Here is a 24833-nt window from a genome sequence, read left to right on the forward strand (position 1 = left end):
CCATAGCTAACTGGGATCTTAACCCAGGAATACAGGGTTGATTGAACATAAGAATTCAATTAATATACCATATATATAGAACAATACCAAAAAAAAACATATCGTTATCTCAGTAGATGTCGGAAAAGTGTTTGACAAAAATCTAATACCTTTTCATGATAACAGTAAACAAACTCAGAGTAGACTGGAACTTTCTCAACCTGTTAAAGGGCATCTATAAAAAACCACAACTAACAAACCTTGTACTTAATGGTGAAAGATTGGATGATTTTCCCTAAGATAGGAAACAAGACAGGGCTGTTCACTGTGTTGCTTCTATTCATTTTAGTAGAGGTTCTAGCCAGAGCAGCTGGGCAATAAAAAGAAATGAAAGGCATCCATATTATGGAAAGGAAGTAAAAGTATCTCTGTTTTCAGATGACATAATCTTTGATAGAACAAACTTACAGGATCCACTAGAAAATTATTATAGCTAATAAATGAGTTTAGCAGGGTTACAGGGTCAAAATTATTATACAAAAGTCAGTGGTATTTTTATACACTTTCAATGAACAATCCAAAATGAATTTAGGAAAACAATTCCATTTATAGTAGTACCAAAAAGAATAAAGTTTCATCCAAGATGGCAGAGGAGTAAGGGCAGCTACACTAACTTCCTCCCAGAACCAACCTGGAATTAAAACTAAATTATAGAGAAATCATCCAGAATAACCAACAATACTAGCTGGAGAGAAGCCTTACAACCACAGACAGACAGAACAAACCACTTCACCACAACGTGACTGGTAGGGAGTGCAGAGGAGATGCAAGAGGTTTGGCTGGGCTCCCATGGGCAGTAGCTGAAGTGTCGGAGGGATATTTCAGTTGCTGGGGAGTTCCCCTTGAGAAGTGTGGGGTCTAAAATCCCAAGATGAGCTCCCCAGCAACATAGCTGTAAAGGAACCCCAGATAACACCCACCTGTAAAAAGCAGTAGGATTTCTGTCTGCCAGGGAGAGACTGCTGGAGATGCAGAGAGCCTCTTAAAGGCCAAAGCACAAAATTTCATTTGCAGCCACTTACCCTGAGTGCCAGCAAATGGAGGGCAAAGTTGACTAGATACGCTTGAGAGTCTGGTGTTGGCTCTAGGGAGAAAACTGAAGGAACAGCCACCAGGATCCTTATGCTGAGTCATTCCCCAAACTGCAGGAGCCATCTCTCTCAGACTGAGCACTCCTCTCTGAATGGCATCAACCTGAGGAGAAGCAATACCCCTGCCCACAGGAGACAGGAATTACTCTGCCCCACCCTATAGTGCTTACACCAGGTTGCTGATTACAGCTTGATTAGAGTAACGACTGAAGTGTTTGGTGGATGATTAGTTTTAACAGCTAAGGCAGAAAGTACAAAGCAGCCAAAATGGGAAGACAAAGAAATAGACCCCAAATGAAAGAACAAGTGAATTTTCCAGAAGAACTAAATGAAATGGAGGCAAGCAATTTATCAGAGAGTTTAGAGTAATGATTATAAGAATACTCAACAGCATGAAAAAAGACATACAAACCATAAAAAAGAATCAGTCAGAAATAAAGAATGCAATATCTGAGATAAACAATTCACTGGAAGGAATAAACAGTCAGTTAGATGAAACAGAGGATTGAATCAGTGTTTTGGAAGACAAAGTAGAAAAAAACACTGAGGCAGAGCTGCAAAAGGGAAAAACAATTTTAAAAAATGAGGAGAGCTTAAGAAACATTTTCAACAACTTGAAGTATAACAACATCCTCATCATGGTAATACCAGAAGGAGAAGAGAGTGCGCAAGGGATTGAGAACCTATCTGAAAAATTAATGACCAAAAACTTCCCTCATCTGGTGAAGGAAAAAAAAAGTCACACAAGTCCAGGAAGCTCAGAGAGTTCCCAACAAGTTGGACCCAAAGAGACCTATATCAAGACATATCATAAATAAAATGGCAAAGCTTAAAGACGAGAGAATCCTAATGTACATTAACTGACAAAATGTGGTAGAGCCGTATAATGGAATGTTATTTGACCTTAAAAAGGATTGAAATACTGATCCATGCTACAACATGGATAAGCCTCACAAACATTATTTCAGGTGAAAAAATACAGATAAAAAGGACTATATTATGTGACTTCATTTACATGAAATTTCCGGGTTTCTAGAAAATATAGCTAAAAAGTAGGTTAGTGATTGCTTAGTGATAGGGGAAATGCAATCACTATAGGGGAAGAGTGATAGATAGCTAAAGGATATGGAATTTATCTTTGAAGTGATAAAAATTTCCCAAAATGATGATGATTGCCAAATATCTGTGGATATAAAAGCCGTTGACTTGTATACTTTAGACAGGTGCATATTTTGCCCTGAGAAGGCAGAGTGTGTGGTTGCAGTACTGGTAGGTAGGTGGTAGGTAGAGCAAGGGCAGTTTAGAGAACTTCTAATGTTTTTCCTCCTCCCATCAAGCGTGTGAATTGGACACTATTGTTATTACCATTTAAAGAGGAGGAAACAAGTGATTTAAATGGTTGTCAGTTTTACGTAGGAATGTCAACAAAGTAGAAATAACCTACCTTGGGGAGGTCAGTGCTATTGCTGGCATTTCTGATTGGGAACTGCAAAATTGCACTTCTTTTTTCTCTATCTGAAAAACTAAGATATAATCTGAGGCTTCTCTCTCCACTGGGAAAAATGGGGGGGGGGCAAATATTTTTCTATTTTTAAATCACTTTTTCTTCCTAGAATATCCTCAGAACAGGCCAGGAAACTATCCAAGGCTGTCAGGCCAACGGTGATCCTGAAAGTGCTGTCCTGGTTGTGACAGTCAGTAGTTTAGGGGAAATGAAATGCCTGTGTCGTCCTTTTCTTCATGATGTTTAGGAATCGGAAGTAAAATCCTTTCTTTGTTACAGACTACAGCTACCATGCTGTTACTAGTTGTGGTCTGTCTCTAGTCACTAAATCCATAATTTTGGCTGAGGGGGTCCTAGCCCTAATGGAGGCTTCTGCCCAATACGTTTTGAAGGAAAATCTCACTGGGTTTTATATAAGCCTAAAGGAGGCTGAGCACTAGTTATATGAGTAACAATTCAGGGTGACACTTCTTCTGACTCAATTTGCTTATTCCATAGATGGGAGGAGGGTGTAATTATTTAGAAACACACAGTACTGTTTTATGGAACATTGTGAATTTAAAATATATTTATATTAATATTGTCTGTAGGTCCTTTCCAGTCTCAGAAAAAGAACTTATTCCACAAAATTGTCAGCAAATATAAGCACAAAAAGGAGAAGCCTAATGTTCCAGAAAAAGGTATTGGTGCCTTCCATCCTCCATTAAGGTTTCTTGGCCACCTCCATTGTGAAGTCACCTTTGAGTAATGCTTCTGCGCACCGGCTGTGCCTTTTCCTCCCCTTCGCTTGCTTCAATGTCATCAGCTCCTGATGCAGGCGTGTTTGTTATTTCTAGATTCTGCAGCTAATTGCAAAGAGAGATCTCCTTGGATTTCTGCTCAAATTCCGTATTTGTCTCTCTTTTAAGAGTTCCATATGAAACCTAAAATTGCTTTTTCTCATCTATATTTTGGTGCATTTTGTAATTTAGTTTTCTTGAGCTGTTTTATCCACTTATTTCTTTGACTATTCTCTTTTTCTCATGTTTGGCCGCCTTCCTACTGGGACCACGTTTTGCTACCTCCTGAAACCTACCAGTTTCATAATCACAGGAGTCCCACGATTTCTGTACTTTCTCTAACACTTGAGGATTCTTGTCAAGGAGGATTCACTCCTAAGTCATAACCTCCTTTTTTCCCCAACTATATACTTCATCATTTGCCATATTCTTCTTTGTACCTCCTTCAGTCACATAACTCTTACTTCCAAAGAGCACTAGAGATGTATTGCCCTTTCCCCTCCCTTTACTCTGAACATCTGTGTCATTGTTACAATCCTGATGGGCCCTTCAACCCTCATCGAGGCTCATCTGAAGGTTTTTTTCCTTCTCATAACTCAGGATGCCCATTCTTCTTTCACAAGAAAGATAAATCTCCCCACTTTGTTCAGTATAGCCCCGTGTCCTGGGAGTCAGGCTTTCTTTAGCATCTCCCGCATGTCAGTGTCATGACCACCATGAGCCTCTTATTTTGAGCCCATTTGCATCCTACTTGCATGGCCAGATGTGAAATGAAGCCTTTCTTGTTTCTAGGATGAGGCTTAAAATGCAGCTGTCTCCCATGTGTAGATATAAGTGCCTGTGTATTCCTATATGTAACCTGTTAGTTAATTTGGGTTTTGTTTACACTGCCACTTCAACCTCTTAATTTGGTTCTGTATACTAATGTTTTTTTTTCTCTGCCTCCAGTGGAGAAACATTACTGTTTAGGTAAAATGTGAGCTTGTATCATTCCCTTTTAACTCATATTCAAAATTTTTTGATTAAAGCCATAGAATTTATCCAACAATGTATTATATAAAAGGTAAATTTATTTTCAGTCCATTTTCTGTGTAGCCTAGTATTTCAGTTGGCAAATGCAGTTTTGAGAATTAAATATTTGAAATGAAATTCTGCTTTATTTGTGTGATAATGCTTTTTATTTAAGTTGTTTTGTATATTGTCTTATTTTTACAGTGTGTATATCTGTACTACAAGTAGAGTTTCACTTTCCTCTTCTGTCATTGTTTTCAGGAAGTGGGGATAAATGGTCAAACAAGCAATTCTTCTTGGATGCCATTCACCCTGCAGAAGGTAAAAAAAAAAAAAAAGCAATATTCATTGTATCGTTTCTGGTCATCTGTGCTGGAAATGGCACAATTTTAATAGGTTTTAAAAGGTGTAATTTATATGGGCTCTACCAACAGCATTAGACCTGAGTGTTCATAATTGGGTTATTTTAAATTTTCAAATCAAAAGTGACATATTTTTGACCCTGTTCAGGGTCAGACAGTGTGTCATACGGAGTTTAATTTGTCAAAGGGGGATTTGTAACCTTTGAGCCACATTAACCAGATTTTTCATAACCAAAAATACTTAGTTTTGCAGTTGGCGTTGCAGACAGATGCTTAGGAGAGTTAGAATAGGGCCAGCCTGGGGCTGTACTGGTGTGCTGGGCACGGGCAGGCCTGCAGACATGGCTGCTGGCCTGCACTTCATTTTCTAGCCAACCTCCCAGTACCTGCAAACATGTTTAAGTGGAATATTCCAGTGGAACGGAGGCTTAGGTGTAGCCAGAAAAGGGCCTGTATAAGACCAGTATAATGTTACAGGTCCTAGGTGTCTATTTTATTTCAGAATTTCTCACAATTGTGTTTATTTGTGATGTTATCTAATTTCTATTAAATATTGAACCTCAGGTGAATGTTCATTTCTGTGATGGTTAAGGGGTCCTCCTTCCCTTCTTCCCCTTGATTCCTTGTTTTCCATTGTAGATAGGTGGAAAGAGCTGACCGTTTTTGTAGTGCTTAGTTAGGAGTTGATTAATTTGAAAAGTAGAAGGGATCTTCAGGGGCATCCAGTTCAGCCTCTTTGATTTACTTATGGCCAGAAAGGGGAACTTAATGAATAGCCCACGTCTCTGGACTCCCAAATACACTCTCATTCCTTTACTAAAGAGGAGAAAAAAACTAAAATGCACATTCTGCCTAAACCATTTACCAAAAATGCTCATGTTTTAAAGATATCTATAAAAAGTATTCACATTTGAGTTCACTATAAACGTGGAGAACAGTTTTGTTTGGTAGGTGCGGCCCCATGAGCCACATGCCCGCCTTTACACCGTTACTTTTACAGAAAAGGCCAGCAGCGTCTCTGTTTTCTGACCTGTTAACTCACGTCACAACCGCTATGGAGTGTTATTTCTGCACTTATCTGGCAAAACAAAGTATGAGTTGCTGCTCTCCTCTCAGCGTTAAATTCTGACATCCTAAAATTGATACATCTTAGTTCTTGCATATTTTAAAAATATATTTACACAGATTTAATAAATGTGAGGCATTGGTAAACTATAAGAGGAATCTAAAGGAAGCATTTAAGGTCACGGCACTTTTTTTTTGAAATGATAACTGCTGTAATATTTCGTTTTTTAAACAGTGAAAACCCTGACTCATATGAGTTATCATAGCATGGCAGTGTGGTAGGAAGGATGAATTAGGTAGGGTTAGGAAACCTAGGTACAAGTCTCAGATTAGACACTACCGAGCTTTCTTCAGCAGGACAGATTGTTTTACCTCAGTCGGTTTCACTGTCCATGTTGGTACTAAGTGTGTATATGATACATTTACTCCAGGTGGGGTAAGTAATGAGGTGTGATAATACATGAACCATAAACTTCGTTTCCCCTCTAACACTTGATGATTTTATTATTGGGATATCTCGAGTGGGTGGTGTGATGCTGAAAGCAGGTTAATTCTGAAGCTCTGATTTTTTGCCCTTTTGGGAATAGAAAAGTAAATCAAGTTTGAGTCTTCTGGGCAATCCCAAAGGTTTAGTTGGAAATAGAGTTATTATTGGTGATATTTAATTATACTTCTGACTAATGTATATGGAACAAAACTTTAGAGAATATGCACTGAAAATTACCTGTTCTTTAGTGTAGAGTGCACATTCTTTTTACAGGGCCAGTTTGAAAAAAAGGAATTGGTTCCAGCGTTGGAAATTACCAGTAATGTAACTTGACCTCTTCTTGTTGCTTGTTTTCACACCATCCCCTACATTCACCTGTTTGGGTGGTAAACTATGTATTTTGTGAATTAACTTTTTACTTCAGCCTGTCTCTCACCTATGGCCACGTCACTATTTATTAGAACTTTAATTATGAGAGTATAAAAATTTAAGAGAATGAAACTGTAATCAGGATAACTATAACGTGTGTGAGCATCCCTGGACAGAGGTTAGATAGGTGCTATTGGTAGTTGATATGCTAATAGAAATGTTGATTCAATGGAAGCTACGCAGCTGTTAGCTGTTCCTGACTTCTGTTAAAGTGGAAGACTTAAAGTTCACTGTGCTCTCTTTGCATCATCCCGAGTATAATTGGATTGCAATTTGTATTTTTTTTCAAAATAGCAGAAATCTTTAGGTGCTTAGTAATTACATCTGAGGTTTAAATGCTAAACATATAATCTCTTTTAAGCATTTCCCCCCATGCTTTTAAAATTCAAAATCATTAAACTATTTCTTGAAAGTTAGCAGATCACAAAAAAAGATTGCTTATAGTTTAGAAGTAAGGGTAAAATGTTCAGATAAACCAAGACAACCTACCTCTGTCACTTCGTTTATCTTTCCACCAATTGACAGTGTCATGTTCATGCTGAAGTTAGATTAAGGTGTCTAGGGATAATAAAAATGATTATGGTAATTAATACTTAATATTACATTACAGTTTCCAGAGGACTTTTACATATATGTTTTACTGAAAATGAATCTTGACAGCAACAAATTAAGGAAGGCTCAATACATGATAAGAAATTGAAGACTGACCAACATAAGCAGGAAGGGAAGAAACCAGTAGTCTTTCCACTAAAGCACATTGGCTGCTACAATTTGAATTTTTTAGGCATATCTGTAGATGTCCCTCATTTGGCTCAGATGCTGAAATTATAAATGGTATCCTATAAGGAAAGAAAATCAAAAACCTCAAACTAGGGATCTCCATAAGATTAGTTTCTTTGCAACACATCTAATTACAGAGTAGATAAGTCTGGTTTATAGTTAGATTTTCAAACACGAGCCATAGCACTCAGGCTTACTTGATCTTTTTTTTTTTTTTTTTAGTTCAGAATAGTTGCTATAAACTTCAGCAAGGTCTCCTGGGATCTTAGATTAGGCTCATTCATTTGATTCTTTTTCCTGTGTTCCAGTCAGCTTCTGACTGCATTTTCAGCTCACAGGAGAACAACCGAAGGCAATGAGATTCCGGATTTGGCTATAATAATTTCAGTGCAAGTTGATTCCCCTAGTTGGAATGTGAATTCATGACTCTGTAGCACTCTAGTGGTCTCCTGGGGTACAATACCAAAAACTTACTCCACATTTTGGGAGTAGAGTTTGGAAAACAAGAGCCTGTTACTGCCACATTCCTAACGTTGCTCCAGGAGTGAGCTCACATTATCACTCTCCAGTGATACACTCCAAGTGTGTTATGATTATCGTGGAGTGTAAAAGCCAGCCCTGTGGACTTGTTTTGCAGTGCTTGGGTGGGTTTGTGTGTTCAATTACAAGCCAAAAGAGAAATGACTTAATTTGTTTTTAGACTACAAAAACCTTTCTTTTCTCACATTTACATTAATTTGTCAGGGAGAAAAAAGTAACCTGCTTGCTGCCTTGACACTCAGCTTCATGCTTTTTCCTGTCTCTAAGCTTTTTCTTTTTCCTGTATCTTACCACCAAGCCTTTGCTAATGTTGCTAGAGTCAGATCTACTGTCCTGTCCCAGACAACCGCTTCTTTAACTTAGCCTTACCTATCTTTCTGTCTTGGGGAAGAGGGCTCTCCCTGAGTGCTGACCCTGAAGGCTGTCATCGCTCTAGGCCACCAGTCAATTATCGAATGTTCTGGGGTTAACTCCTGGGTCAAAGCATGGGGTAGTGGTCACTCTTAACTCCTCTTCGAAAGTCTAGCAAGATCGTATTTAAGCATCCTTTTCAATCCGCAGGGCCCACAGTTACTTCTTGATCTGACAGTAAGTTTAGAGAAGACAGCATCTGGAGAGGTAGCATTGCCTCCTTTTCAGTGATTTGTGAGAACTTGCTTTATTCTCTTTTTTTTTTTTTTGCCTCTTAGTCTGCAACCTGATTCACTCCTTTACTGTTTCACTCCAACCTGCGCCATCCTCTGGGACTTGCTGATCTCTGACATCTGTTAGCCGGCCTGCCTTTCACCCTCTGGCTCCTTGCATGCTGATTTCTGAGCTCCCTCTAGTCCTGATGTGCTTTTAGGCCTAAACTCTGCCTCCCATTTGCAGTCCCTTTGTAGCCATCCCTTGGCTTTTCTATTGCATGTTTACCAGTTAATCTGGAAGACACAGGAAAAGGAGTAAGCATTGAATAGAAATGAAACCATTTGAAGGCTTACCAAAAACAAAAAAATCTTAACAGTCCTAGTCAAGGGACTACTCTTTTTAATTTTTTTCCAGAGATGACATTCAATATTACTGTTTTTCATGCTAGTTTCAGGTGTACAGCATAGTGGTTAGACAGCCATATACTTTATCAGGGGAATACTCTTTCCTAGCCTTGAGCCTCTGGAGCAGGCTGGAGACTTGTTTTTCCCTAGTCAGAACTCTGAATCTAGGTTATGTGGTGAAATGCGAAGAACTTTATTTTAGGGCTGGGGGGGCTCCTTTAGACCTATGTAGCCCAGACTCCATCTTTATGGGGGAAAAAAACAAGATCCGTGGTCCCACAATTAGGAATTTACAAGTCATACGTAGAATCAAGGATTCTCTATGACTGTGACCTTTCGTTCCATGACCTTTCTGTCCATGCCTTCTCTTTGACCTCCTTGGTTCTTTCTTTGATTAAGCACCCCTCCTCTTTGGAACTTGTTATACCCCTATTTCCACAAGTTCTGGGTTTTTCTGGGAAGAGGAAGAGAAGAGGGGAAAGGTCAATGCTTTTTCTGGAAGGTACATCTATAATGTAGTGATCATGCTGGAGAGGTAAATAAGATACCCCTGTAATCAGAAGGGACAGCTCATGAGTCTGGATCAGAAACTAGAAATTTTGAAGCTTGCTTGTGAATATCCAGTAGAGGTTATGTGATTCTCATTGAGAACTCTGATTTGGGCTTGAACCTAAGGAGGCTTTGAATTTCAAGGCTAATGCAGAGTCATGAAACGTCTGGAGTCATGAAACCAATGTTTCTAACCAAATTATCTTTTATTTTGCTTCTGTGTAGCATTTATTTAAGTTCAAACTGAAAATATATATATATATATATATATTACCACTGACCTGTGTTATGCTAAATATCAAAGTATAAATATACTAAGACTGTTTGACCTGGGGATAGGTCGACAACTTAAAAGGGGCCTTTTTTCCAATTGTTGATTATTTGCTTGAAAAGGTGTTTGGGAGCCTTGCCAAATAGTGCATTTTTAAAAATAAATAAACAACGATCATCTTAAGCCTGTTCCCACACAGCCATCTATTAGGCAACACTGAGGTAAGGCCAGGCCCCAAATTATGTTATGAGTTATGCTTTACATTCTTTGTTTTGATATAACTGAAATTATTTCCCACCTGTTTAGGAATGGGAAGCCTGGAATCAACCCCTCGAGGGCAAAGATTTTACAAATTCATGGCCCTCCTTTCTCAAGGATGTATCTTACTAAACCCATTAGAGAGCTAAAGTAAAAATTTACATGAAGCCTATGCAAGTATTTATATGAACAGTGCATTTTTTCACATGCTTATTCTCCCTGTTCCTATTACAGCTTTTTTCTTGCCATGTTATATATACTCTTATTTCCAATGTCTACCCTCACATCCTCCTCTGAGAAGCACCTTCAGTTACCCCAAGTTTAGTTTGCATGGAATTTGTCATGTCAGACCTTGATTTCCTGAGCCACACTCCCCTGTTTGTCACAATTTCTGTGCCTGTCTTAAGAGACTGGATAGTTAGCCCTGGCTGGTGTGGCTCAGTGGACTGAGCACCAGCCTGCAAACCAAAGGGTCACTGGTTCGATTCCCAGTCAGGGCACATGCCTGGGTTGCAGACCAGGCCCCCAATAGGAGGAAGGCAAGAGGCCACCACACTTTGGGGTTTCTCCCTCTCTCTAAAAATAAATAAATAAATAAATAAATAAATAAATAAAATCTCTAAAAAAGAGAGGGAGAGATTGAATAAACAATAGAAAGATGCATCACTTCCCTGCCCAAGAGACCTGTAGCCACTGGAATAAAAAAAAGTCCTAGTCATGAAACCTGACTACATGTATGTACTCCTAAATGCTTCATATATGAATATCTGCACATTCTTGTTTTGCAAAAGGGAGAGGGATGAGCTCCTATGGAAATGAGTACATAAGACACAAGCACTTCCAAACCCTTTGAACCAGGAGCAAGTCTTTGGTGGCAAATGTGTCCCTTACTCTTGGCTGTTGTATTTAGGATTCAAGTGTGTGCTATTAAATGATTTACTGGTAATCAAGTTAGAATTAAGGGTACCTAAAATTAAACCTTTCAAGGAGCCCTGTTGACATGTGGTACTTCTTTAAATTATCTCACTAAGTACATTCACCTGATCCTAGACTTTATCAAATAGAGGGTTTCATTATGTTCTGGCTTCACCAATGTATGTTAGTCAGGTCCTTACTGAGCAGTCAGAGAAAAGGTCAGTCCTCACAAACAGCTTCTTGTTCTGATCGATCCAACTTGGTGATTGAAAGCAACCATCTCAGTGATCACTATAACTTTAAGAAGCACATATTTAATCTCAGTGTCCTCAGAAGAAGAGAAATTTCCTCCATCACCTTCTTTGGATCAGCTTGCCATAAGGATCTCAGATAGGGACCCTGATATCATGAAGAAACGGTGGTCCTTTGGGACACAGTTTACACAGATTTTCATATAGTATCCTCTCCACTAACCTTTAAGATCCAAACATTTAGAAAATGTTACTCCAGTGGCCTCTTGGTGTTCAGTATTTTATTAAAAGAGAGAGGGCATCTAAATCCTTGGTACTTAATCTATCAAAGCAAATATAAATAAATATATTGGTTTGAAATTATGAGCATTGTTTTATTTTTTCCCCCATCAGTACTTTGAAAACTCCTAATGTAAGTTCTCCATTCAGATGGGTCAGACATTCAGAAATGTTTCCTTCCGAGAGCAGTGTTGGTGCCTTGTGTTTTTGTGTGTAACTGTATATGGTTTGTCCTATTTCAGCCATATTTACAGAAGACAAAAACACCACAGAGCCTGCTTATAAGGTTAAAAATGTCCCACCCATTCCCAACACTCCAGAGCCAACAGCAACGCAAGAACCCCTGGTGGGCAGCCAAAAGAGAAAAGCAAGGAAAACCAAGATCACACACCTGGTCAGGACAGCAGATGGCCGGGTGTCACCAGCAGGAGGTACTTTGGGTAAGAAAAGGGAGCATTAGGCAGAGGAAACCAGACCGAGCAGCGAAAGCTCACGGCCACTTTGGCCAGCAAACGACCCTACGCCAGCTGTGGGTCCTTGCTGAAAAACAGGTCTGTTCTGTGGGCTTTGTCACAGTGATATTTTCTCTTTCTGGATCTCCTTGAAAACTAGTTTTCTGCAGACTTCCAAATGTCCATGTTTTAGTCCATGTCATAAAATTATAGCTGTTTCCCAGGAGCGTATCTTGAATTCCTAGAAAGGAAAGGTAATTTTTAGGACTGTCAGCTTCTTCTCTTTCTCAGCATGCACAGAAAGTCTTGGTTAAGTAAACTCCCAAAGATCCTAGGCTTTTAAAAATACTGGGTGAATCAGTATTTCTCCATGGTTCACTGCTCACGTCACCACACGCCAGATTATTGGGTATTTAAACCAATGAGTTAAGGCACCTTTGAAAACATCCAGCTCTTCCTGTAAAACTGATTCAGACCACCAAGGGAGCTTGAGAATGCTTCTGGATTTCTTGAGTTCTCTGAGCTAATCTTTAACCAACTCTTAACTTAGAGTAAATTTCTCCATTTTCACTTGTGGTCTGGGTGTTTTGTTGTTCTGGTGGTCTCCTTGGCAGTAGAATTACCTGACAGGCCCAAGTTAAGGAGTGGAGTCTGAGTGTCCTCCCTCAGCTCTCGAGGGTGCTGCACCAGCGAGGCATTAGTGGTCTGAGCTGTTGCCTTTCTGCCTGTTAGCAACTAGAGGATCTCATTCTGTCAGCCCTGAAAGAAGTGTCCTTCTTCCTCGTCCTAACCCAATTTCCAGAAAAAGGTCAAAGGTCCATAATTCTATAAGTAGGGAAAAATGTTTAAATGAATGCTTTTGAGAATGAGATTTATAAATATCTCATTTTGGTTAATATAGTTGCTTTAGAGATTCATCGTTTGCTGAGATAGAGAACTGTTAGCAAATTTTGTCCACTATTTTTGCATATGTACATTGTTAGAACCATAAAGCATATTAAAGATCCCCAGTTTTACCCTGTTGTGTAAGAGATGAAGCTCAAAGAGGTAGAATTTTGTTTTTGAACGCTTTGAACTACCAAGCAGAAGTAGGATGAGGACTAGAATCTAATTTTCCTAATATTTAGTCCAACAGCCCCCTCCTGCCTTTCCTGTGTGTGTGCATGTGTGTGTAAACGGTTACAGCCTCATTTTTACTTGTAAAGAGAGTGAAAGGTTTTAGAGAACTCTCTTTCACGTAGTAAAGCACATAGCTCTTTCATGTTCATTTAATACATAGCATTTCTGCCTTTATTACTTTCTATAGTTGAAATGTTTTTAAAATCATGATAAACCCTGGTTCTCTATCATGACCACATAATAAAGAAAGTGGACTCATTTCCAACACACATATTGGCCGTTTATCTTTCTTTCAGGAGGTCTTGAGAACACAGCGATAACTGGGACCTCACTATTGGCCGCCCCGAGTGTGGGTGCCGCCACACACTGAGTATTCAGGGTAGGGCATGCTTGGCTTCATCAGAAATAGTTGATCAGTTGGGTTTTTAAGGGCCCTTTCCCAGCACCCACAGGCCCCTCTGCTGAAGTCCCTTGGGTTTTATTTTGGCCAAAGCCCATTTTTCCTTCTCCAAGACTGACCTATTCTGACCCTGAACAAAACAGATCTTCTCTTAGGCTCAGCTTCAGGGCACAGTGCTGCCCGGGGTTTCAGTTGAGCTTAATAAAGAGTTTTATGACCATGGAAGAAGAAATTCTATAAGAGCCTTACTGTTTGATGGGTGACAGAAGTGAACAGTAAAGAATATTAACTCATTTCACATGTCTGGTACAGAGTTCTCTCTGGAGAAAACAGAGGGATCCTCTCGTGATGGAATTCCATTTTGTTACAGATGACAAACCAAAGGAGCAACTGCACCGGCGCCTCCCTAAAGTGACCGAAACAGGCTGCAGTGACGAGTGCACACATGGCACTGAGGCCGCCGAGACCCGGAGCAGCACTCCTGAGATGCCGGCCGTGTCTGCGTTCTTCAGCCTGGCGGCGCTGGCTGAAGTGGCCGCCATGGAAAACGTGCACAGGTCAGTGGCGGAAAGCTTGTTCTGCCAGAATCCTGCGGGTCCAGTTCAGCTTCACCCCTTCCACAAACCGTGGACGGAGAAAGCAACATAGAAGCCAAAACCATCCTCCCTGACGTCATTTGTGACATTTTTCACAACACACGTGGTTCATAAGACTTGGCTCGAGAGTACTTCTGTTGATGTGAGGTTACAAAAGTATATGTGTCAATTAACAGTGTAGGAAAATATAAAAGAATATAGCCAGACAAGTGTTTTATTTTGAATATATTATTCCGTGGCTAAACTTTCAGTTCTGCAAAGAGCCTGAAAGAGCAGAGAAGCAGCATTATCTAATCATTGAGCGTGAGATTTGGAGTCAGGCTTCAGACCTGGGTTTGTGTCCACGCTGTGTCACCTGCAAACTCAATGTTTCTAGCAAAACCATTCACCTCTGTACCCTCTGTTTTTCCTTCTATGAAGTGGGTATAACTGGTACTCACTCCGTAGTCATGTTATGTGGAATAGATCTCGTGTCCCGGTGCTCTCAGAGGGTAAACACCCCATGGAGGGTGGTGTCGGTGGCAGTGGTGGTGCCAGCAGAAGAAAACAGTGCTGGTTCAGGAAAAAACGTATGCTGGCATCAGACTCCTGGCAAGGCAGGAGGTCTGGATTTATCCTCCACTCTCTGTGTTTGCTACAAAGTAATTTATTTCTCTGGGCCTCAGTTTTCTCATCTTACACTGAGCACAGTGATGCCCCCAAAGAATCACACGGCAGTAACACCAGCCAAGATGGCGGGTATGAAAGGCTCGCAAACTCAGTAAAGCCCCACAGAAAGCATACTAAGTCTAAGTGCATAATTGCGTGCTCTGCGACTTAGTGGATCTTTTGAGAAGGCCAAAAAGCCTTTTGTAAATTCAGGTATTTCATATTTTTATCCAGAGTGGATTATCCACAGATGAGCTACTTTCTTAGCCTTTCAATACTCAGTACAAAAGAGCTTGGAATCAAGGGCAACTTGTATACCCACCTGGCAGGCTCCATTCTCCTTATTCACATCCAGGTTTAGGAGGCCCTGACATAAGCTTTGTTTGCTTCTTGCTCTTTACCCGTCACATTACAGTTCCAGTCCTGCCTCACAAGTAGCCTCTAGATATTTCCAATAAGTCAGATTCCTTTTCATGTGTGCACTGCAAGTGCTTAACAGCAAGTGAATGCTGACAGACATTGTTAAAATCTGCCCAGGTCTCTGAGGGAGATAAACACATGGGCACTTCTCCATCAATAGAGTTTCACGATTGAGTACGAAGGACAAACTCACATTAAACAAAAGGCATTAAATATATGCCTGAGTATTAGTAAGTGCCCCCATAATTTGTGTAATAAGAGGCGGGGGTGGGGGGGCCTGGCTGATGTGACAGGGTTTTGAGGGCTATACTGCAAACCAAAGGGCCACCGGTTCAATTCCCAGTCAGGGCACTTGCCTGGGTTATGGGCCAGGCTCCCAGTTGGGAGTGCATGAGAGGCAACCATACACTGATGCTTCTCTCCCTCTCTTTTTACCTCCCTAAAAAAATAAATAAATAAAATCTTTAAAAAAAAGATAAAAGGAATTCAGAGGGGTGGATGATAATTCTTGGCCCAGACCAGGTTACTGTGCAGTCCTCCCTTGCTGTTGGCAGTGCTCCCTTCTGAACCTGACTGTGGTCCCACCATAGCTGTTAACCAGCCTTCCGTGACTCCTGGTTTCTGAGAACAGAGCACCTCCACAAGCCATTCCACTCTTATTATCACCCCCACCCCTCTTCCCTGTCCTGCAGTCGGGTGGAATTGCTTCTCCTGTCCAACAAGCCGAGTGCTTTCTTGCCTTTCTTCCTCCTCCTCTCAGACAAACTGCTGCTCCTCCTTCCAACTCTAGTTCTTCACCCTCCTCTCTCCTCCTGAAGCCTCTGTGCTCTCCGCACATACCTCTCGTAGACCACGGTGGCCTGGAACTGTCTGTGCATGCTTCTGTCTCCTTGCAGTGTATTTTGAAAACAAAGCACTGGTTTTATTCTCTGTGTCCCCAGCTCCCTTAGTTTCTGTCATGTCAATAGATGAATGAATAGATGAACGGGCGAATTAATAAATGAGATATTCTTGAAGTATGACTGCCTAAAGTTAGCTAGCAGGCATAGAAAAAGTGATGTGAGTAAACATGTTTGTTTTTTTAACCTCCTATTAGAATAATATTGCTTACTAGAACTTTACTGTCAACTTAACAAATGGTTAGTGTTCTTAAGATCTAGAAAGATTCCCCTCAGGGAATCTTAGCTGTAACTTTAGCCCTGACTTGTGAAAGCAGAGCTACCAGGCTGCCCTCGACCTATAGCCTTAATATAATTGTACCTTGCTGCCCATCAATTAATTATTGCTTAGCCATCACCTAGGCTCCTAATTTAGAGGGTGGTCAACAGAGTTAGGGGTAGGAATACAGGTTCCAGCACAAATAACACCCTTTTTTGTTAATATTTTTATTACAAATATTTGTAATGTAATATTACAAAAATATTTGTTAAAATATTTTATTACAGTATCATAAAAATGTAAATCTGTAATATAACAATATCACACTCAAGCATACCAGATGACATTTTAGGTGAAATGTTCAAATTAAAACTATGAATTACTACTCCACCAACCACGCTGACACGGGTCTTCCTTCTGCCGCACCCTGTACGTGCCCTGCATGCTCGCCGCAAGAAACCGGCTCTCTCCCGTCATGCTCCTTTCTTCTTTTCTCTTTGATTAAACTTGGCTTTCATCCCACTTTTTCCTCCTCTTGCTCTCTCTTTTGTTTTACATTGTCCTTTTCATTTTTACTTATTTTGCTCTTTTTGTTTCTTATTCTAATACTTATTAAAATTGTTTTGATTTTGTAAGTATTACATGTTCAGTCTTAATGGTAAAAAATATTTAGTTTCATCTTCCTTGAAGAGGGTTGAACATATTAAACAGTTGATGCTTACAGCATCCCTAAATAAATGAACAGATTAATCTGGAAGTTTGATTATAATACCCATTTTGTTATTCTGAAATCCTAATATCTCAGCCTAAGCGATCATTGGATTCTGACCTCCCCAAATGTTGTTAATTATCCACATTTTGATTTTCTGTGCCTCAAGAGAAAGGAATTGGATATAGGTATGGAGCACATATAATTTGAATTCTAAATAGCACCTTTTGTTCTGCGTAATCTGAAGAAGATCCTATATCGAAACCTTCAAACCAATGAAAACATTGCTGCTACATCACGCGATTTCGGTGCAGTGCAGTGCTGTGCACTACAGACCATTGCAGGCCAGAGCAGGGGGGTGCGCTGTGTGGGCGTGGCAGGCCTGCTGGGAAATGTCAGGGAGGTGCCCCACCCTGTCCTTTTAGAATGAGAAGCCTTGTAGAAATTACCAAGAATTTTGAACAGTTTTTTAATACCTATGAAATAAATTGTATTTTGTCCTACTCATTAAACAAAAGCTAAAAGAAAAATCAGCTATGTTCATTGTAGTTCCAATCAAAAAGTTCCTGAATATTTTTAGTCTTGCCTAGAATTCTTTCTCCATGTGTGTTGATTTTGGTCCAAATTAATTGAATTTTCTCACATGCTACAATTCAGTTGGTGCTTGCCTTTTTCTCCCTGTACATTGTGTCCGTATGCCTGTAAAACTTTTCTTAAGTTAGGAGGGTTTCATTGTTTTCTTTTCATTTGTTTTTTGAATTATAGTATACCTCTTTCTCTTCTGTGATCATTGCTTTTATTGGCCTTAAGTTTTGTGTGTTTTTTTAAGATTTTATTTATTATTTTTAGAGAGGGAAGGGAGGGAGAAAGAGAGAGACAGAGAAACATCAATGTGCCACTGCTGGGGGTTGTGGCCTGCAACCTAGGCATGTGCCCTGACTGGGAATCGAACCTGCGACACTTTGGTTCACAGCCCGTGCTCAATCCACTGAGCTACGCCAGCCAGGCGGCCTTAAGTTTTAAACAGGAAGATTATTGTCCCAGAACCTCAGCACTTGCCTTCAAGTTTCCCACTTCTTAGGGAATTTCCCAAATCTGTTGTTGCTTCAGATTCTACAAATGGAGGTGGTCAGTTGGGGCCAGAGTATGTTGTTGAGTTGTATGAGGGGAATTGAGGTAAGAAGTCTTTAAAATATACGGGAAGAAAGAAGCTCTAAGGACAAAATTGGTTGTAATTAAACAGCATACATATAAAATCAGCAATAGCTATTAAATAAATTATTGGGAACCTATTTATTTGTCATCCTGTCCTATTTCTGATAACATACTTTTAATAAGTGTTTTTTTTTCTTTCTCTTGCTCCACAGAGGTCAGAGGTCAACTCCACTCACCCACGACGGACAGCCAAAAGAAATGCCACAGGCTCCTGTACTTATTTCCTGCGCTGACCAGTGAAGCGCCCTTTAATTGTAAAACATTGTGCTTTACCTACTACCCTAGCCTTGTCTTTACCGAGGGATGCTTGTGAGCCCATGTGGTGGGAAATACAGACTGCAAACAAGTGCTTGTTGACCTACGTGGCCCAGATTGACTTGAAGCAGAAGTTAGCTTCCTGGGCCCATTTGTTCTTTGGGGGTGATGTCATCTGTCTGATAGTGAGCAGAATTGGAATGATCCTGGAGCTTTGCTTTCTATTGAAGGCTGTTGATGGTCATAGGTAGTAACTTGGTAAAAGGCTGCCTTTACTGTAGCTCATCCAGCATCTCTTTTACCAACCAGAGAGTGTGAAACTAGTTTCGTATATTACCTAGTTATTCTTTCAAAACAAAAACAAAAAAAACAAACAAAAAAAAACAAACTGACGCACTGCACTAGTTATTATTAGATATTCTTAGTCTTTTTTGTACATGGAGATTTAAGTTCTAAGATGGTTTATATAATAGGTTATACCTACATTTATATTGTAGAATAATATTAAAAAGCCTGTTCCAAGACTCCCACGCAGCATGGGCAGGCAAATGTACCATTGTTAGCGGTGTATGCTCGGCCTTGTGGTCCATATATTCTGCACTTTTATATTTGCCACCAGAGTGGTAGTTTGCTGGCAAAAAAAAAGAAAAAAGAAAAAAATTACAATTCTTACAAGCTGAATTTTTTTCTTAGCCTTGAGTGACCAAGAAGAATTTGCTTGGGGCAAATTGTGGCAAATATTTTCCCAGACAGGGGAACAGTCCTGCAGATTACAGATGACTGATGTTTTCATGCCTTGAGGATTCTTTTATTTTTTCACAGGGGTCTACGTGACCAATGGATCGTTCATACAAACAAACAAAAAAAGAGAGAAAAATATTATTCAAAAGTGACCTTAGTATTACTTCACTATCCTGAACACATTGAAGACACTCACTCATGTGGACTTGGAGCCACAGACAGACCTGTTCCATCCATCCCAGACAGACTGGACGGGTAGCAATCGCTATGCACAGCCTAACTGGCACTGCATGTGTTTAGAGCCATTTCAAGTTCGTGTCGTTACGGAGGTGTTGAGTAAATGACAAGGGAAGTATGCCTGACCGGAGCGGGACTCTCAGTCATAGATCCACCTGCGAGTTTCTGTTTCCTTGTTGTGTTTTGTTGCTTTTGAACATAAAAGCCACTCTACATATGCCAGGGCCAACTGGATTAACTGGCTTAGAACATTCAACATATTGACTCAACCACCTGACGTTCACAGTGTCTTGTTTCCTAGCAACAGATGCAAGTGATAAATCAAAATTAGTCAAAGGCTACAGATTTAACAGGGTATTTGTTCCATAGCACAAAGTACTTCCCCACTCTTGCATCACAGCACAAACTACCAAATTTCAATTATTGGATTCCAGCAATAATTTTTATGATTTTCAAACTGGCGGAATTTTGATAGTGTTAGTTCAAGTTTGAAGCTTTTGAATTAGATCTCTAACTGGTGACAGTTTACAAGGTTTTATCTAGCTTTCTAATTTATACTTGACTGAATTGTAATGATGTTTTTTTTCTAATCGTAATTTGACCTAATAGCCATATAAAAAAATGACTCTATTAGTCCTGACTAGGTTTAGCTTTTCCTGGTTGTAGATATTACTTCAGTTCCGGTGCTGGAAAAATATGTACAACGTACTAACAGAATTGAAGAAGAATATATAGAGACATTTTTCCCAAAGCAGGTAAAGAGGGCAGCAGAGCGTTGGCATGGTGTTCTCAAAGATGCACACTCGTGCGAATGGAGGAAGAAGGATTAGCAAACAGGGTTAATCAGAGGTTAAAGCTTAACCCCATTTACCTAGAAATAAATCAGGTGAGCAGCCCCAGATTTCAGCATAATGTTTTTACTATGATGCTGTTTTATTAATATTTTCTAAATCTCAAAACGCAAATTGAATGTTTGGAGATTGCTGGGTCCCAGTGTTGGTGGCTGTTGGGAGTTTTTGGACCACTTGCTAACAGTGATTTTTAAATTATTATTAGCTAAAATCCAAAAAAAAAAAAACCAACAAAAATTGTATGGTGCAGAACATGCACCTTGACAATGGTACTAACTTGTTATTCTATAGAACACATTAGAATAGATCTATTTTTGCCAGAGCACCCTCCTTCAGTCCTCCGATTACATTTCACTAGAGTTCCTCAAGAGATTGCTGTATATTCATGGGACCTTTTTTAAAAAAGAAGCAAAACAAAAGATTGCTTTTTTCTATGTGATTAATATCTTACTTGATCTGCTTTTCCTAAACCTCAGTGGCTTTTCCCTCAAGCAGGGGTGGGAGTGGGAGGGCAACCTACTGGATATGACTGTTTTCAGATACTTAAAAAAACTTTTTGTAGAAATGCTTAATTTTTAAGCTGTTAGGCACTGAGAGTAGCAGAAATCCTGCAAAGCTTTATAGTTCTTTAGATACTCACCTTGTCGTTTCTCTGAGTGGTGGAAGTCTTGATTTCAGTGAGTGCTTTACTCATGCCCTGCATCTGCTGGAAAGGGGTGTTGGTATTTTCAGGTAACAACATGTGTTAGCACAAATGTTTCAGACCAGTGTGTAGTTCTCCCCCTCCACAGCACCCCCCCCCCATCATTTTCATTTCATTTCTCTCATTCTTCTCTATTTTGGAAAAACTGTATTACTATAGCGCGTACCTTAATCTGCCACCACCACCATCCACACTAACGTTTGTCCCACAAGCATCCTCAAGAAAAAAAGTTGCACCTTATGTATATCTCAAGCAAACCAAAATATGATGCTCTTCTGCTTTGTTTTATTCTAAATTGTTGTATCATATCTTTCTGAAACCATTCTGAATTTAGTTGAAATTATCAATATTTATACTTTTAACCTTAATTTCTGGATTCAAACCTGTATATAAATCTTTTGGAAAAAAACTGTCCTAGCCCTTCTCTGTGATGCTGGAAGTGGATAATTTAGTGTCTGATGGAGACACAGTACTGTTCCAGTTTCCTGTAGCCTGTTATTTATTTAGTTATTCTGGGTATTTCCTATGTAATTTTGAAGTGTGTAGAGTATATTATAGTTACTGAAGCTGCAGCTCTGAGAAGCTGAGTGAAAGAAAAAATACTGTAAGACATCCTTTTTTAAATTTTGCTTTGTTTGGATACTGTAAAGAATCAGGAAAAGGAAAATGTCTCACCGCCACATTGAAGATACAGGTTCTTATCCCCAAATTAGGTTTGTTCCCAGATTTTTAGATCAAAAAATGTTAATTCATTAAAACCCCCTTTAAAGGATAACTCACATTGTTGTAATTCTGACAGTCTTATGTCAGAAAGATATTTATTTAATTTGGTCAGAACGCACTTATTACTAATGCCACCTCGGAGCCGAAATGCTGACATCAGCCCCATGTTATCACTGATACTCTAGCTCCTGCCATTAAAACTGCTGGAGGGAAAAAAAGTGAACACTATGAACCAGGAGCATCTGAACTGGTCTGGCTACTTAGAATCCAAGATGTCTAATCCTGTCATTTTCTTTTTAAGTCAGATGCTACTCTGCCTAAGTTGTAAAATTTGTTTGCACTCTGCAGTCGTTGGCTCACCATATGACAGTGTTTGTACCTATGTAAAAGCTCAAGCAAATTAGAAATTGTTACAGAACCAGAAGGAAGCTGAAAACTGAATGACATGTTTTGTTTATACAGTATGTGTGGGGGAGGGGAGGGATGGGAACTATCAAATAGCTCTGTTCCACGTCTGGCATTTGGCATTAATGTGAAGCAGTGGGACCATGCTGCCTGCTAAACTACTGTATGAATCCTAAGTGTTCTGGAGACCAGCAGCTGGAGGCTGGAGGCCAGCGCCCATACACCAGGGAGAAGCACCACCTCTTCACCGAGAGGACGGAAGGAAGGAAGACATGAGCGGCCTGGAGTCCTCATTTGTAAAGGGAACGTTGGTGTGTGTGAGATGCTGAGGAAGAGATTCGCCTTTGATTGCACTGCTCCACAGAGCCCTCAGATAAGGCCAATTCTAATGGGCTACCTCGGCTTTAAAAGTTAATTTCAGTTAAGTCCTGTTTCAAAGGCTTGTCTTGTTTTGCTTCTGCCTTCAGTGCCACTATTTTTCCACTGCAGTGTTTTGACTTCACAAACCACCTTCTCCAGAGAGAACAATGTATCGCTGAAAATGAGCAATAGAAGCAAATGCTGTTATTACGTTTGACCTATAAAGTATTCAGAGTGACTGCTAGGTGAAATTAAATTTTAGCTTTCCCCACATAGGACCTTGTTTTGCACCTTATGAAGAGTGTACTAATTGTTAAATAGATGTTGCGTTTATTTATACAAGCATTCCCAAAGAATTAGATCTGGATTTTTGTTTTTGAGTTTTGGGATTCTTAAAAATTATCTTACTTAGATTCACTAGCATTATACTTTATGAAGAGAAACAGTTTGTTCAGTTCATCTTACTACTTACGTCTGGTAAAGTATTCAGGGTTTGATGGACTGCGTTGCTTTAGTTTGGAAGTGACAGCTGAGTTTATTACACTCCATAATAAATGACCTTGTTCTTTTCACTGGGGACATTATCTTCCTTGCATTTCAGAACAAAGAAGCAACAAGAGAGTAAATAAGACAAATATACCCAATTCTGTCATACACCTCCATCTGTGTGTGCTAAGCTTTTCTTCAACAGAACATAAATACATATTTTCTTTAAAAAAAAAAGTAAGTTTCCTCTCTTGGCCAAATTTTATTTGCAGTGGTATGAGTTACAGTAGTAAATTAAAAGGGGAAACCTTGTACTTAAAAGTTCCATGGCCACTGTTTTCTCGATGCCGTCAGTGGTCAGAATTGATCCTGCCCACAGATTCATTTTTGTGCACAGAATTCATTGTTGCGGACATAACTACTACTTCCAAAGATTTTCTTACAACTTAGGCCAGAGCTGGTTGCTGAGTAACAAGAACCTAATTCAAGGCCTCCCAACCCTCCTACCCACACCGCTAATCTTACCTCACAAGCTCTCAATCACAGGCACGCATGCTTCACAAACTAACAGCTCTCCTGTGGCCCCTGGAGGGGCTTGCTCCTGGCCCCTGACACCTCGTATTAGTGCCTCCAGCTCTGAGAGTGGCAGGACTGGGGGTGGGGAAGGCTCATGACCTGGAGCTCAGCACATGCTCAGCAATGTTTTTCTTATTTCTTTAGCACTAAAGTCTCTTGCTCTCAGGAATTTATCCAAAAAAGAATTGAAACCACCTGAGATTCCACATAGCAGATTATGAACTTTCCTCATAGGTTTGAATTGCTTACTTGCCATAAATTAACCACAGCTTCATTTGGCGACCAGGTCTTAAGTCTGTTGACAGTTTCAGCATGACAGAATTGCTCATTTTCTTTTCTTTTCTTTTTTTTTTTCTTTGGGCTTTCAGAAATTGGCTCGATTCTCTTTAGAGTTGGTGTAAACATGCCATGTAATAAATGATTTCTCAATGGTACAACAGAATTATTGCTTTCTTAGATGTATGTGTAGTAAAAGTCAATATACACATTTATATAATTTTTTCTTTAAAATCTTATACTTAATTTGATATTTCTAAAAATTGCACATGTAAGTCATGTGTATAACATGCTAAAGTACTTTAACTGTGATCTTAAAACTGAATAAAAATATTTAATAAAAATTTGAAATATTTTAAAGATACTCAAATATATTTCTTTATGTTCACATGACTGGCTATAGAATATGTGCCTTCAATATACCATGCCTACTGAAAACAGAGACAGTCCCTTCATAAAAGTGGGCTATTTCAGGATGTCAAATGACAATCTCCCCTAAACTGTTGGTCTGAGATTCACCATGGTCTGAGCAGCTCGGCTGCTCTTCCCTGGCGTGTGGAGCGAAGTCAGCTGGACAGAGGAAAGAAGATGGGCTGTTGTCTCCTCCTCGGGACAGCAGTCTTTGAGGCTCCCCATAGGAAAAAGTGTGCGCTGAACCTACTGCCTCTCCCCGAACTACAACAACTTACACAAATGATATTAAGACTGAAACCTACACTATAAACTGGGACCTCGGCTTTGCTGAGTATACTTATACTGTTCCTGAACCTTAGGACCTTGGATATGGTATTTTTTCTTTTTTTTTTATCTCCTTTGGAATAATACAGAGTACAAATACCTGTTCGGTATAACTACATCAAAC

The 24833-nt window shown here is 39.7% G+C and overlaps 1 protein-coding gene across 16 annotated transcripts in view; it reads left to right on the plus strand.

Annotated features, from left to right (window-relative positions):
• The window catches only part of BBX (BBX high mobility group box domain containing), a 263476-nt gene extending 239145 nt beyond the window's left edge, over positions 1 to 24331 (plus strand). For 12 of the 16 annotated variants that reach the window (XM_036018045.1, XM_036018041.1, XM_028504979.2 and 9 more), the window contains 5 exons: positions 3225 to 3314; positions 4686 to 4745; positions 11884 to 12081; positions 13983 to 14169; positions 18511 to 24331. In XM_036018045.1, coding sequence (XP_035873938.1) covers positions 3225 to 3314; positions 4686 to 4745; positions 11884 to 12081; positions 13983 to 14169; positions 18511 to 18598 — 623 coding nt within the window. In that variant the 3' untranslated portion in view covers positions 18599 to 24331. The remainder of the gene's footprint in view (positions 1 to 3224; positions 3315 to 4685; positions 4746 to 11883; positions 12082 to 13982; positions 14170 to 18510) is intronic. The other 4 variants (XM_036018044.1, XM_036018049.1, XM_036018048.1 and 1 more) reach the window with 4 other exon arrangements.
• Positions 24332 to 24833: the final 502 nt, after the last annotated feature.

This window comes from Phyllostomus discolor, chromosome 2 (assembly GCF_004126475.2).
Source record: "Phyllostomus discolor isolate MPI-MPIP mPhyDis1 chromosome 2, mPhyDis1.pri.v3, whole genome shotgun sequence".
NCBI classification, from domain to species: domain Eukaryota; kingdom Metazoa; phylum Chordata; class Mammalia; order Chiroptera; family Phyllostomidae; genus Phyllostomus; species Phyllostomus discolor.